General features: G+C 43.4%; 4 protein-coding genes across 6 annotated transcripts; 1 reads left to right on the forward strand and 3 right to left on the reverse strand.

Moving 5' to 3' along the window:
* Positions 1-59: 59 nt before the first annotated feature.
* LOC146443619 (histone H4) lies at positions 60-457 on the reverse strand. Its single transcript, XM_085047638.1, has one exon. It carries the CDS (start codon positions 424-426, stop codon positions 115-117), a length of 312 nt encoding a protein of 103 aa, XP_084903764.1. The 5' UTR covers positions 427-457; the 3' UTR covers positions 60-114.
* A 7,923-nt stretch (positions 458-8,380) lies between these two features.
* On the reverse strand, positions 8,381-9,022 carry LOC146443620 (histone H3). Its single transcript, XM_085047639.1, has one exon. It carries the CDS (start codon positions 8,847-8,849, stop codon positions 8,439-8,441), a length of 411 nt encoding a protein of 136 aa, XP_084903765.1. The 5' UTR covers positions 8,850-9,022; the 3' UTR covers positions 8,381-8,438.
* A 918-nt stretch (positions 9,023-9,940) lies between these two features.
* LOC146443621 (histone H2B 8) lies at positions 9,941-10,447 on the reverse strand. The gene has a single exon (XM_085047640.1). The coding sequence runs from the start codon at positions 10,396-10,398 to the stop codon at positions 10,018-10,020; it is 381 nt and encodes a 126-aa protein (XP_084903766.1). The 5' UTR covers positions 10,399-10,447; the 3' UTR covers positions 9,941-10,017.
* A 239-nt stretch (positions 10,448-10,686) lies between these two features.
* Positions 10,687-14,692, forward strand: LOC146443622 (histone H2A-IV). 3 transcript variants are annotated; one of them, XM_085047653.1, is made up of 3 exons: positions 10,687-11,847; positions 12,350-12,439; positions 13,919-14,692. In XM_085047653.1, exon 1 carries the CDS (start codon positions 10,767-10,769, stop codon positions 11,154-11,156), a length of 390 nt encoding a protein of 129 aa, XP_084903779.1. In that variant the 5' UTR covers positions 10,687-10,766; the 3' UTR covers positions 11,157-11,847; positions 12,350-12,439; positions 13,919-14,692. The 3 variants fall into 3 exon arrangements, with proteins under 3 accessions (XP_084903779.1, XP_084903768.1, XP_084903773.1); XM_085047642.1 differs by having other exon boundaries at positions 10,687-12,939; XM_085047647.1 differs by having other exon boundaries at positions 10,687-12,439.
* The last annotated feature ends 562 nt before the right edge of the window (positions 14,693-15,254 follow it).

The raw sequence follows: 15,254 nt of genomic DNA on the forward strand, positions 1-15,254 counted from the left end.
CGACTCCCACTTAACATTCCCAACCTTACAGTAATAAACAGCTCTCATTGTGAAATTAGTGTGTGGCTCTTAAAAGAGCCTTGGTGTTTGACAGTAGATTCTAGCTTTTTAAATTTAACCGCCGAAGCCGTAAAGAGTGCGACCCTGGCGCTTGAGGGCGTACACCACGTCCATGGCCGTCACAGTCTTCCTCTTGGCGTGCTCCGTGTAGGTGACCGCGTCGCGGATCACGTTCTCCAGGAACACCTTCAGCACGCCGCGCGTCTCCTCGTAGATCAGCCCCGAGATGCGCTTGACGCCGCCGCGCCGAGCCAGGCGGCGGATGGCCGGCTTGGTGATGCCCTGGATGTTATCGCGCAGCACTTTGCGGTGCCGCTTAGCGCCGCCCTTGCCGAGCCCCTTGCCGCCTTTCCCTCTCCCAGACATATCGCCACCGTAACAGAGCAGTATGTGCACTCCACGAACTGCCTCCAGCGGCCTTTTATTCCCCGGTAGCCGACCTGGTTGAGGACTGCGGTGGGAGGCGGTGTCTCAGCCCCAGTCTCCGCCCCCCACCCCCCGCGCGGCTCCGCACGGCCTTCCCGCGAGACTCGGCCGAGCCGCTTTCCCCGCTCTGGCGCTCCCGCGTCTCCCTGTGCCCTTTGTCCCGCCCCGGCCTTGCCCCGCCGTGCGGTGACAGTTCCACGGCAGCTCTGAGTCTCCGCCGGTAGCAGCAGCGGGGGCTGTGGCACCCCCTGCCCTTGCTTAGCAAGCTGCCCGCGGGTCTGCGGCAAAATCCGACCAATGCTTGCCCTCGCCCGGCGCTCCCGCCCCGCCCCTCCGCTGTTCTCCGCCCGCCCGTCCCGGCTTCTACTTCTGCTTTGGACGCTTCAAGCGTCTTTGCACGCTTTTTAATTTTTTGGTTATTAGCATTTGCCTGCATAGATACCTTCCTCGGGAAAATTCATATGATCTTTGCCAACTTTGTCCTCTTCGACCTACAACTTCTTTCTGTTATTAAGTTCTTGTTTAAAATAGAAGGGGAAGGAAAGGCTCAAGCCGCGTGATGAAGTAGAGTACTTTTACCTATTAAAAAAAAGAAATAAAAGTGTAATGTCTAATTTCCTTCGTGAGGATTAAAGTGGAAACAGTTCCGTGACCTGTGTTTGTTTTATTGGGCTTTGTTTGTTTCCCTTGAAACACATGTGCACACACATGCAAACCTGTACATATTTGTCTATCGTACCTTTATAACATTCTTTTGACCATTTCTCGGAAAGCTGAGAGCCTAAAGAATTCTAAAAGAACAGACTGTAAGGAAGCAGCCACTGGTTCCAACAACCTCTTCTGGGAATTCTTCCTACTGGGGAAGTAGAAGACCTGTTCTTGGTCCACACCGTAACAGAAATAAAAGAATATTACAAGTTTCTCGTACCAATATTTGCGTTATCTCCTTGCTAAATAATTGCCATTTATAATAGGGATGCTAGTCATATGTTTAACCATCAACACTAAAGTGCAGATCAGTGTTCTAGTACTATTAGATTTCCTGGATTGAGGCAGGATTGCAGAAAGTACTAAATTTTACTTCCTAACACAGATACTACTAAACTAATCTATACTGATATTAAACAAAATTGCACAATTAAAAAACCGTTTGGGGCCACTTGGCACTTTTCCCTTCTGCTTTTCAACATCAAAAATTTCACAGATTTATATTGACTTTGGTAATAATAAGTAATCTTTACCTTTAATAGAGGAATATGGACATAGAAATAAATGAGTCTTCAGAAAGTCTGAAAATTAGAATTTCCCAAAGAACTTTCTAGGGATCTTATTTTGGTGTGGTTTCTGTTTTAATTTGCATTTAGTCCTTATATTATGAAAACTCATAGCATTATAAAACATTTTCACTGCCATAATTTTGTGCAACTTCTTTGAAATAGGGAAGAAAAGAAAGGTCTTCAGTAAAAATACTCTCATCCGCTGGCATCCTTCTTTCTTTTTAATGACACAAATTTAAGTGTAAGAAATTTATCCTATTCTTAACCTCCCTTTGCTTATCCCCTCAAAAATGTAGTGGATACATGTGCAAAAAGGAGTTTGCTATCTGAGTTAAATCTTGCTATTTTAGATAAATAGGGGATAAAAAGTAACTCCTAAACATAATAAATAATGTTAAAAAAACCAAACCAGCTCTACCCTCTAAACTCTTGAGGATAAAAACTACCAGTATTTGAAAGTGTTCTTAAAATTCAACATATACCAGTGCTCATCAAATACTGTGTATTATGAAATATCTCTAAGGTAATCTTACAGCCATGCATTTCAGGGCCATTAAACTGGATAAATTTCACAAGGATATCAAGAACTTCCTATTCTTCCCATTTAAATGTTCCAGTTACAGATCTTTGAAAATGTTTAATGACTGCATGTACACATGCATACACACACATATAACAATTGTAATTCAGTCTTCCACAGCATGTAATCAGTGTTGAATTCTTCACACTAGACTTGCTTTTCATTTTTATTTCTGGGTAGACTGCACTTTGGCTGCTGCTGTAAGGTGAACTCAAACTCTGCACACACCTGCCTAAACAACCAGCAGAACAGCAAGGACTGGCCTGCAAATGCTGCTGGCTCTGTTACAGTTTTCAAGCACTGGATGCAGAGTTGGGGTGATGTGTTTGTTCTGGAAAAATTTCTGTGTTATATTGGCCTAGACTGAGAACACCAAAGGACCCCAAGAGTGACAAATGTTGGCAACTCCTCCTCCTCCAAGTTATCACTGTTAGACTTTTAAACACATCTCTTCTGGAAGTGGATTAGTCCATATCCATGTAAGGATCCTAATTTTTTTCCCAAACACGTTCCTTTCTCCTAAGAAGAAAACAACAACCTGTCAGATGACTCTGCCTTGGAGAACTGAGAGGAAGATCAAAATTGGCCCAAACAAGGAAAATAACGTTCAATTTCAGCAACCAGCACCACACTTTATTTAGGAAAAATGAGGGGAAGAAAAGACCTTTCTTAATGTTGTGTTTCACAGCATAATCAACTTGAATTGCAACTGGCACTGTTTATTGCTTAGAAGTCCTTCAATGTTAGTGTGACAATGATTTTGACAATGAGCTGATTGACTGCAGCAAAGCATTCAGAAATTCTCAAATGCTACTTATCATTGCATTGGTGAGGGGGGGATCTTACCTGCTTGTTATGTAATATCAAGTAGTCTGAATTAATTTGGGGAATGTTCGGACATCAGCACATCAAATTGGCATCCAAAGCACACAAAGATTTACATCCGACTTTTGGCTGTTCCTGAAAGGCTGTGTCTTAGAAACATTCCTTTCCCCCCCCGCCCTTATTTTTGTCATGCTTCTTACATCATGCATTAAGCTCTGTAGCCTTATGTTCATTACAGCATTGGCATACTGGTCTAAAATCCATGGGATCATAAGGAACGTCTATGGAAAAGCATATCTTGTGCTCTCTGGATCAATTACTTCCCTAGCTATGTCACCACAAGTTGAAGCTCTTACAGGCCAGAATTTTGTATAGCTTTACAGGTCCATCCTGATGCATTAGTGCTGTGCTTGGAATAGCATACAAAATAAAAATCCATATCGTAGAGAAAGGGGATACTCACAAATACATCAAATATTCATGGCCTGGGGAAGGCATGCAATGTGATTGAAGATCTTTAGAAATAGACTGTGATGAGCAAGAATAAAATGTAAAGAGAGAAGCAATAAGGACACAGACAATATATAATAAGTTTTTTTAATATCTTAACCACATTTAACCTCCACATGAGAACAGATGACACAGCACAGCAGAGTACAGGCTTTGCTGATATGTAAAGACAAAGTGATCAAGCTCATTTAAAAAGTATCTTCACATTAATGCACTAGAAAAATGTCACAGTGCTTAAGGGTAAAAGGGCATGAAGGACAGGGAAACAGATGTGGAACTGAACATTGTTAATACATGAAAACTTGGAAAAGCACCACGGGTGACCCAGATGAGAAAAGGTGTGGAGGGAGCAGTGTTGGGGCAGTGCCACACTCACCTTGGCACGTCTTTTGTAGAACCAGTGTCCCTGGAGCTCTAGATGTTGTGGTTCTTTGGATCTCAAGTCAAACCTAAAAAGCAGCTTTAGACTGAGGTGCAGGGCAATGGGTGGCACAGATGAAAACACTGTGGAGTGAGCAAGGCTGGAGCATATCTTTTTCCACCCCAGTGTCCCTGGAGCTGCAGGATTTGTCTCTCTGATCCCTATCAGTCATCACAGATTGGGGCTGACATCCCCAAGCAGTTTGGCTTACATTTTTTATAATAAACAAGTAGGTTTAATTCAAACTTGGTTTGCATTGTTTCTATATAATATGTTCCTTTAGTTTGTTGGGTTTTTATTACTAAACCCTTTTATTGCTGTAACAGGTTTGCTGAAAACAGAGCTTTCCATTTTGTGTTGCTTCATAGTCTTAGACAGGAAATTTCATTACATGTATTCTTCTTTCTCCATATTCTCATGGTGTATTAAGTAGTTTTGCATTAGTAGCTGGAGTGTTGTAGCCTTGGGCCACAAGAGCTTACATAAAGAAAAGGTTTTGTTAGAAAACTAATGTTGCTAACATAAAACTAGCCCAAAGCAGAATGAAAAAGGTAAGCAAGGATCAAGGAAACAGTTCCAAAAATTGAGGTAATGTCAGACAAAGACCATTTACACAACAGTTAAAAGCAATTAAAAAAAAAAAAATTAAAACCAAGACGCAACTGACCAGAAGCAAGTGATGGGCTTGGGGATTGAGTGCTGGGTGGCCCATGTAGGATTGCAGGTCAATTTTTGGTGTAGTGGTCACTCTCCAGATCCATCCAGCTCAAGCTGTAACCTGAGAACTAATGAAAGACAAATTGGAAATCTTCACTTTGAAAAGTTCATTAATCAGCAGGAGCCTAGGGCCAGACCTTGTTATGGGGGCTGGTGTAATTAATTCCATAATAAGAGTAGCTGCCAAAGTACTTTTTAATATATAATATGAAATACTAACAAATGTTCATACTGTTGTGACAATGTTGGTTACACATCTACAATCTAAAACACGAGTATACCCCTGAAGCTTGAAGATGCAACATGACTTCAAAGTAGGAGAGAAGAGAGAGGCAATGATGCAGCAGGGAAGAACTGCTCAGGCTTGCAGGAGAGCTGAGGCTGGCTAAGCTCAGACTTCAGTGTTTGTGGTTCCTGCGGTGTTAATGATCTCCACAATGGTATGGCAAAGACACTTAATTGCAAAAATCCAGGTTTCTTAAACTGTTACTTTGTTAGGAGTTTACATACTTGCGAGGCACAACAAATGTGCAACCAACCACCACAGACCATGACAAGAACAGGCATTAGATGTAACTAACCACGAGCCCCACAGTGTGAGCACTTATTGCTTCTAATAATTGCTTTGCAATTATGTAACTTGTTTTTCACCTCTAGTTTAGCTGAGTTTTTCCCAAAATGCTTTTCTAGTTAGCCAAATTAACAGAGGTGAGAAAGGATTTTACGAAGGCAGCAAAGCACTCACTTTGCAAGGCCTTTCTGCTCAGTTCCTGTAAGCAACAGGTGATTCAGGTTGTGAAGAAGCCCAGAAGAGGAATTTACAAATGACAACGTTTAGGAGCTATCTTTGCACACTGGCTTGCATGGAAACCACCTTTACAAAGAATTTATATTACAATAGTTAGTTCAAATGAGAACCTTACTTCTTTTTCATTTGGATATATCTGTTCAGATTTTTTCAGAAACTAATAGGTGTCAATTTAATGATAGGTGTCAGTGATTTTAATTTGAGCCAGTTCATCCACAGAGGATGGCTAAACAGCCAGGAACAGTTCTAGCCTAATATCTTGCTGAGCATCTAAAATCACCTGCAAAAGCACCTTGATTACCAACAGCATCTCTTCAGTCGATCCTCAGCTGCTGAGCACAGTGGTCTTGCTCAAATCCAGTTTTGACTTGGCAGCATTCTTTTATCTCAGGCTCTCCTGCAAAAAGGACAGAAATGCAACTGAACCTTGCTGGCACCAGAGGAACCTCCACTTTTATTCTCACTTGGACTTGGAATCTTGCACTAAGTCACCTGGGTCTACATGCCACCCTTTTGCCATGTATTACACCCCAAAACTACTGCAGACTCAAGCATTATAATTATGAGTTTATCTGTGCCCTGGAAAAAAAAACCCAAAACACAAGCCCAAAACATTACACATCTGTTTCTTTCTCAGCTGATGAAGAATTAGTGTTTTTTTCACAATTCGAGCATAGTCTCTCTGAATGAATCCAAATAATACTTAATTTAATAAAAGTCTGATATCTTCAAAAGACTGGAGGAAAAATGCCAAGAGATTAAGGCAAAGGAACGTGTTTCCTTGTCTCACTCCTCAAAAAAAATTTATTTCTTGAACATCCAAAAAAGAATCTTCATTTTTGACCCAAATGTCTGCTGAAATATAACTATTCTGACTATTTGCTTACATAAGAGATCAAATATTTTTTTATATAAATTATTACCAAAAACTATTTTGCTTCATTTTTTTTATTATAAGCATATGCAAACAGGTCCAGATAAATATATCTTTGGCTATCTCAGACAGTAAAATAAAATGAATTGGCATTCACTGTAACTCATTTCTGTCATCCCTCTGGTAATATACCAGAAAAAAAAAAATCTGTCTTGAAAAACGCAAGCCCTATGTCAATGAACATATTTTGGGGGGGATGAATATATCACAGCAGAGACTTCAAAATTCTCAAAGCACTATCCCCCGTGCCTTCCCCCCTCCCTTTTAACCCTCCGAGGTTAAGTAACAGAAAATGGCTGAAAGTGAGAAAATCAGAGGAAAGAAAATGGTGTCGAGGCACTTGATTGGTCAGATTTTGCTGCAGAGTCCAAGTTTCTGACACAGAGAAGGGAATATTTCTAAAATGAAGCTAATCAGCATTTAAGAGAAAACTGAGTCTTGCAGTTTAACGCTTTCCAAGAGAAATATTTCTTCTAAGCATTTCTCAGTGGGTCTTTATTTCCTAGTTTAAATGAAGGCTGTGTCTAACTCATTCCAAATGCTTCTTAAAGGCACGAGTACCCATTTGCAGCATCAAAAAACCAAAAGGACACTTACCAGTAATTCAGTGGAACAGCAGGCTCCACAAATTACATGAAACAACCTGCAGCATTAAAATATGTGTATATATATACATGGCACCATGATGTCAGAAAGAATTTTGGCAACGTACATTTTTTGGGCAACTACAGACCTATTTACTAGGAAAACAAGGGGATGTGTAACTGAATTTACAGGCAGGGAGAAACCGTTTTGCAGGTAGGTTCAAAAAAATCACTGAATACGACAAATAGGGGAGAGTCTCAATTAAAAAAAAATAATGAACTTGGTAGGTTTTGAAGCACAGACACTACTTGGAAAACACTTTGTCTGTGGTAACTTCACCAAATCCTTTCGAGAGACTAAACAATGACAGAGAAAATTGATGCAACCCAAAAATCTCTAATAATTCATATGGCATATCCAGAACCATTAGGGATGCCACGCGTGTGGTCCTAGAGAAAACACCAGCAAGGAGCACACCACTTGGAAAAGGGACTCAGAAAATATCCTTGCCTTCACCACACAACCTCCCCCCACCCCCGCCCCTTTTGGAAATACATTTATCTCGGGAATAAACTAGTAGTGCGTGAGAAGGGCTGAAAATGCCCGCGGGACGTCGCTCACGACCAGGAGTGATAACGCACTGAGGAAACTACTGATTGAGAGCCCTTCAAAGAAAGGCGGGAAAGGGCTTTTTAGCGCCCACAGAAAGAAAACGAGCCTCCTACGCTCCCCTCCTCCCCCCAAAAAAGAAAAAAAAAAAGAAAAAAAAACCCCATGGGTTTGGAAAGGAAGACATTGCTGTCGGGAGAATAATCCAATAAACAGAAAAATTGTGATGCTAGTGAAAGGAACTATAGTGAACGCAGCACAGCATTTGCTACATACAGGAGGCATTTATAATGCATTAAACTTCCTCTAATGATGATGGCAAAATTCCGTAAAAGTTCATTCCTTTACGAATTCAAGCAGTTTGAAGGAATGCTTTTAAGACATAGCCAAAGATGAAAAACGCCTATCTTCTAGCTGGATACCGTTCCTTTCAGAACAGGAAATACTGCGACTTATTTAAGAATTAACCACACTATACTATTTAATAGCAAGGACCTAATTAATTTAAAACGAGATTTAAACAGGACTTGGTACTTACTTGAGATGCGACTTTCCTGTTTGTACAGCCACCTGAAAAACAGCTCCCTACACACGACGTGAAATTTACAGCTCCTTACTGATGTTGTGGTGGCTCTTAAAAGAGCCTTTGGGTTTTCGATGGTCTGATACTTCCGTTTGCCAACAGTTTATGCTCGCTCGCCGCGGATGCGGCGCGCCAGCTGGATGTCCTTGGGCATGATGGTGACGCGCTTGGCGTGGATGGCACACAGGTTGGTGTCCTCGAAGAGCCCCACCAGGTACGCCTCGCTGGCCTCCTGCAGCGCCATCACGGCCGAGCTCTGGAAGCGCAGGTCGGTCTTGAAGTCCTGCGCGATCTCGCGCACCAGCCGCTGGAAGGGCAGCTTGCGGATCAGCAGCTCCGTCGACTTCTGGTAGCGCCGGATCTCGCGCAGCGCCACCGTGCCGGGCCGGTAGCGGTGCGGCTTCTTCACGCCGCCCGTGGCCGGCGCGCTCTTGCGGGCAGCCTTGGTGGCCAGCTGCTTGCGGGGCGCCTTCCCGCCCGTCGACTTACGCGCTGTCTGCTTTGTCCGCGCCATCTCGCACAGGACAGCTCGGGCCGGAGATGCAACACACACTGTGAGGAGCGTTGCTAAGGGGGCCGCTATTTATTGCCACCAACGCGCTGTGATTGGTCAGCCGCTAGCTGCCAGCGGTTGCCATTGGACAGGGGCAGCGTTCGAAAAGCCCGCGCGTTGTGGGGCGGGGAGGGCGGTGCTGGAGCAGCCACTGCCGCTTCCCGCTCCGCAGCTCCGCAGCTCCATCCCTCCCTCCCTCCCCGCCCGGCAGCGGCTGCGCTCCCTTTGCTCTTATCCCTCAGCTCCGCCCGGCCGAGCGGGACTGGCGACGGCCCGGAGCGCTCCCACAGCTGCAGCCCGCCAACAGACGCGGAGTTTTTCCTTTGGCCTCGCAGCGGTTTTCTCACTGCCTCCGCCCGGGACAACCAGGATTTGACCAATTCCCCTTGCAATAGGGGTTTTCTTAAAACGCCTTCCCTGCGCATCCCGAGCTACCCGTGGTTCGTTAAAGTGCTCACCTGCGCTTTTATTTTCTTTTTTCCCCTCTCTAGCGTCTCTTATTTTTATTTGTAATTTCCTATTACCTGTTCACTTGAGGACTGTTTAATTCTGCCACGCTTCTACTGCGTCAGAGTAAAAAAAAGTATACCCCTTCCTTGTTAAATCTCTGGGGACCAATGAAATTGTACTCTTTTCTACACCATCATGCATCTGCTATGTTTGGCGCTATAGATTCCATTAACCATGGCCTTTCAGTTATCACAGACTAATCCCTGATTTCCCGGGTAAGCTCACTTTGGCTTATGGCCAAGTCACTTCAAAATGACATCTAACATTTAAAGGGCACAACAAACTGTCATTGTAAACTAGAACAAATAAATATTCTAAAACGAAGAAAGAAAACTTTAATAGCTTTAAAAATGATTAGGAGCTTAACATGCTTTTTATAGACCTGCAGGACCAACTGTCATAATTGGACACAGAGAAGGCGACCTAAATCTGTCACGGTAACTAAACAGGATAAACGTTTTTCCCCCCATCTTTTAGCAAAAAGTCTTACCCAGGAACTAACACAGTGCCAAATACAAGTACCACTCACCGAAAGGAACTAGTGTGATCGACTCTTTTACTGAAAACGTGGGTGGCTCTGAAAAGAGCCTTTGAGTTGATAGTGACGGTTCAAGACGCCCTACTTGGAGCTGGTGTACTTGGTGACAGCCTTGGTGCCCTCGGACACGGCGTGCTTGGCCAGCTCGCCGGGCAGCAGCAGCCGCACGGCCGTCTGGATCTCCCGCGACGTGATGGTGGAGCGCTTGTTGTAGTGCGCCAGGCGAGACGCCTCGCCGGCGATGCGCTCGAAGATGTCGTTGACGAACGAGTTCATGATGCCCATGGCCTTGGACGAGATGCCCGTGTCGGGGTGCACCTGCTTCAGCACCTTGTACACGTAGATCGAGTAGCTCTCTTTCCTTGTCTTTCTACGCTTCTTGTCACCTTTCTTTTGAGTCTTGGTGACAGCTTTCTTGGAGCCCTTCTTGGGAGCGGGAGCAGATTTAGCTGGTTCTGGCATTTTTGGGGTCTGTCAATACCTGGCTACCGCAGGAACGACGTAAATACAAAAGATGCGTCCCCCATATTTATAGGGACGGTATGCAAATGAGATGACTAAACACTGTTCTTGCCTATTGGACAATCACGGACTGTGACGTCAAAGCAGCTAGCATCTTCCATTGGTCTTTTCCTCATCTGCATTCCTATTGGGTAAATTCACAATCCCTTTCTCCACCAATCAGAAGTCCAAGCGAACCTCCGAAGGAAGGTATAAAAAGGCAGAGTGAAAGCTGTTAGCGCAATCGCTTATTTTCCGCGGTGCTTCTCGCCTTGCTGCACAGCTTTTCAACTTTTTCTACGTGTTTTTAAATTTTTGCTCTCAGCGACATGTCTGGTCGCGGCAAGCAGGGCGGCAAGGCGCGGGCCAAGGCCAAGTCGCGCTCGTCGCGGGCCGGGCTGCAGTTCCCCGTGGGCCGCGTGCACCGCCTGCTGCGCAAGGGCAACTACGCGGAGCGCGTGGGCGCCGGCGCGCCCGTGTACCTGGCGGCCGTGCTGGAGTACCTGACGGCCGAGATCCTGGAGCTGGCGGGCAACGCGGCCCGCGACAACAAGAAGACGCGCATCATCCCCCGCCACCTGCAGCTCGCCATCCGCAACGACGAGGAGCTCAACAAGCTGCTGGGCAAGGTGACGATCGCGCAGGGCGGCGTGCTGCCCAACATCCAGGCCGTGCTGCTGCCCAAGAAGACCGACAGCCACAAGGCTAAAGCCAAGTAAAACTCTTCTGACGAATAACCCAAAGGCTCTTTTCAGAGCCACCCACGTCTTCCTAGAAGGAGCTTGATCGCTTAATCCTGGAAATTAATGCTATTTAATACACCCGGAAACTAAAAATTTTGGGTGGGGGAGGGCTTTCTGATTTATAGAATATTTATCTTTTAGGGTCAGTTTTGCTACTCTGTTTTCTGTCATTTTATCTTAAAAGTCAATGTACTTATGTGAGCGTGCGTCAGTTTCCCTTTTTAAAAAATGAATTAATAAAAGTTGGCGGTTGCTACTAATAGATCGGTCACCGCAGCACGATTTAAGAGATGTAAACTCGGCAAGGCTGTGCTCGCTGCCTCGCTCCGTCCCTCCCCGTGGATGTGGTGGGGGTGAAGCGCCGCTCACCCCGGGCAGGGCGGGCGGAGCAGCTCGGGGCTGCCGACGGCCAATGGGATGGGAACGCGCGGCTTTCAAACCGCGGAGGGATTTGGGCTCCACTTCTCCCTGCAAGCCGCTGCTGTCCCTGTGCTGGGCGTGGGAGAGGGATTTGAGCCTTGTGAACAGTGGTTGCTGTGATTGTCTGCTTGCTGTGGTTCTCCTTTTTTTCTTGTTTGTAAGTTAAGAGGTTTCAGACAATAGTGAGAAAACCTATGGGTACTTTCCTGGGATGCAGTCCAGGACGGTTTCCAAAGGGTAGCATCAGGTATTCTGAATTGTGTGGTGGGTGATGGTGATGACAGCTGTAAAATAGGCTCCAGTGTAAATTCATATAGAAGCATTACGGAAAGTCACATATAGAGGGGGAAGGGAGTCATGATGTACTAGTCTGAACTTGAACAGATGTTTCAATTGTGTCTCCTTCATCCTGACAGTGGGTGTTTAAGAGCGCATTTGCAGTTTTTCTGCAGAAGTTTCCTTTACTTAGACATTATGCTCTCCTAGGTACTGCTGCCTTTGGCTTAGCCGAGCTCTTGGGTACTACTGCTTTGGATTTGGTAGCTTAGTTAATTTTTTTTTTGGGTCCTTGGTCGCTACAATTGCCTGGGCCTGCTTGCTTCCGGGAGCCCCTCGCACCCCGAGAAGAGGGACGCGGCCTTGGTGATGTGAAAGTTGAGGAATTTGAAGCCTCCCGCCACCACATCCCTCTTCTTGGGGTGTCAGGGGCTTATAAATCCAGATAATAGGCGAGAGATGTGTGTTTGCAGGGAGGAGCTTCTCCGCCATTGGTGCCTCGGGGTGGCCGCACGGCTGGCGGAGCAGCGACAGCTCCTCTCTCGTCTCCTTCCTCTGAACAGGTTAATATTTGTTGGGTTATTTCTTTTCCCCCTCGCTGTAAAGAACACCGCCCTCCCTCCTTGGTTAGAGCAGATGCAGATGAAGGAGACTTTAATTTGTTTTTCGTTCAGCGATGTTCTATGCGGAAGAAAAAGCAGCCCGAAGGGAAGGCAGGAATGCAAGGCCGGCAGCAGCCGAATGAGGCTGACTGGGGCTGGGGAGAGTGTTTTCTTTGTTCTTTAAAATCGTCCCTTGAGAACTAAAGCGAGGAAAACTCAGCTGGTTGTTTCTTGGGTGTTGGTTTTTTTTTTTTTTTTAATTCTTTTTAGTGTTCTGCCCCGGGAGGCAGAGGAGTGAGTCATTGGGGCGTTGTGTTAATGGAAAATGTTTTTCAAGCTGAGGCAGATAAGGCGGGAGTGCCCGGCTGAAGTCTTGCTTGGAAACAAGATGAGAACTGCCAGATTATTTTTACGGCGTATATGATCCTTAAACAATTTTCAGGTTGAGTTGGTTTTGTTGGGTAGGTTGTTGATTTGTTGTGGGGATTTTTTGCTGGGTTGTTTTTTTTTTTTCTCCTTTATTTTGCGTGTTTGTTATTTTGGTTTTTCTTTTCCTTTTCTTTCCCGAAACAGACAGAAGACTTTATTTTTCCTTCTTTTGTGATCATCCTTTTTCTGCTGAAAGAAAATACGTTAGATATTAATCAACTACTATTTAGAGCTGGACTTTGAAACAGCAGTAACTGCAGGACTTTATTAGTAACCATTCTGAAATCTGAGGCCAGGATTAGGTTTAAAATTCTCCAGGTTTTTTTTTTTTTTTTTGTTTAATAATCTCAATTTTGCTGTATTTTACATATTGGGCAAAATAACCTATTGGTGTATATTTAGTAGAGAAGGAAGAGATTACGTGGGTCTGAAGAATGGAATTGATTTGTACAAGGCTCTGATTGGGCCATTTGAAAATCCTGAAGCAGAGGCCTCCCGGGTTTCATTTTTGCCCTTGAAAGCACAGTGAGGGGAAGGAACATTTATTTTCAAGAGTAACGTTCATACTTCCTTCTCAGGCACTTCCGTATATATATTCGGCTTCTCTTGCTAATTGGTTGGTGTAGTTTTGCTGTTTTTTTCTTTTTTTTCCCCCTGCTGATGTTTGAAAAATCATTTGAATACACACGTATTTTAACAGTTTTCAAATAGGATATGCTTCGATTGAAATCCAGTGTAAAGTGTTTTTATTTTCCTATTGTGCTCCTCGGTAGAAACTACTTAAGCTCAGTATTGTAATTCCTTGAGTTCACCATTTCATTCTGTGCCTTTCTAGCCATGTTTCCTCCTCGAGACAGCTCATGTAATGAGCTCAGTTTCCCTTTATAGAAAGGTATAAATATCATTGCATTCCCTATGCCACCAACACGATTTTCATGATGGGTTTAAGTGTATTTTTGTTAGTACAGGAAAACTGATGAGTCCTGTACACTTAATCCTCTTTTTCTTCAGCTAAATTATGCCTGGAATATTTTCCTACCATTACTGTATATCCCTGTTTCTCCTGACCAGTAATTTACAATTAATGTAGAAAGGCAATATGTTGTTCTACCTCAGGTAACTATGCTTGTTATAAATGAACACATTCTCTGTCTGCATACCACAGTTAAATAAAAGGTATTGATATATTGAAATAGAAGAAATTTATTGCATGATCTGTTTGAGTATGTGACAAATGAGACTTTAAAGTGTTTTTCTTGAAAAGCACAATATTTTATTTTATTGCAGATGGGGAATTTCCCTTCCCAAATTTCATTTCAGATATTCAGCCTACCTAGATTCTCAAAAAGGAGGAAGGATTTAGATTTACGAAGTGCATCACAGATGCTCTTGGTCATGAAATAAACATTTAGTACCATATGACCTTAGGGTCATTTACTTTTGAACTTTAAGTCCACACAAAATACATCTTTATGCTTTAAAGTACAAACCATAACATAGGCATTGCAATCTCTCAGATTGCTTACTCCCAAGTAAATATTATTTAACCTGTATTACTTAATAGCTCTTTGTTTTTCCATAAAGCAGTAAGAGATAATATGCAAGACAATATTAAAAAAAAAAAATGATGCTCAGTTGCAGAAACATTCCAAATTATGCTGAAAAACAAGTTTTAAAAAGTGACGTAATAGAAGAACACTCACTGCTAGGCTTTGTCTTAGTAACAATAGAGTGCCAAAAAAAGTCCTTGGATATTCATGTCCTTCAATAAATCTTATTCAAGTTGTTTTGGTTTGTTTTTTTCTGTTTTGGTTTTGAGGGTGTTTGCTTGTTTGTTTTGTTTCATAAAAAGACTGTCCATGCTTGATTTCTCTCTAGGGACCTGATTGAGGACAGGATAGAAATACCTTAATACTGTTCCAACTCACTTGGTTGTAATCAGTCTTCCAAAGTCTTGGAAGATGTGATTGTCTGTTTGTTTGTTTGTTTGTTTGTTTTTTTCATGAGAATTTGCTTTAAGCCAGAAAATATATCAATAAGAAAAGCAAACTAGAGTATTTACCTACCCTTTGCCAACAAAAGTGAATGGAATTAATTACCTGATACCAATGCTATCCCTATGAAGCTCTAGGCTCTTCCTTTTAAAACTTATATGAACATTTGCATCACACAGCCTGTGCAAAGGTTAAGCTTTTATAGGTCTTTTATTTAATTACCTTCAAATTCCTTCACTCAAATTTTTAGTTTCTTTAGTAGTTTTCTGCAACCTTGCATAACATACCAAAATAAAACAAAGTGGGAGCACCTTAGAAATCTGGTGTTATTCTATAGAAATAATTTGAATAAT

This window comes from Lichenostomus cassidix, chromosome 1Aa (assembly GCF_008360975.1).
Source record: "Lichenostomus cassidix isolate B80296 chromosome 1Aa, HeHo_3.0, whole genome shotgun sequence".
In the NCBI taxonomy this organism is placed as follows: Eukaryota; Metazoa; Chordata; class Aves; order Passeriformes; family Meliphagidae; genus Lichenostomus; species Lichenostomus cassidix.

Excerpts from the sequence above, each read along its gene's own strand:
- LOC146443619 (XM_085047638.1), bottom strand. The coding sequence starts at position 426 with ATGTCTGGGAGAGGGAAAGGCGGCAAGGGGCTCGGCAAGGGCGGCGCT.
- LOC146443620 (XM_085047639.1), bottom strand. The coding sequence starts at position 8,849 with ATGGCGCGGACAAAGCAGACAGCGCGTAAGTCGACGGGCGGGAAGGCG.
- LOC146443621 (XM_085047640.1), bottom strand. The coding sequence starts at position 10,398 with ATGCCAGAACCAGCTAAATCTGCTCCCGCTCCCAAGAAGGGCTCCAAG.
- LOC146443622 (XM_085047642.1), top strand. The coding sequence starts at position 10,767 with ATGTCTGGTCGCGGCAAGCAGGGCGGCAAGGCGCGGGCCAAGGCCAAG.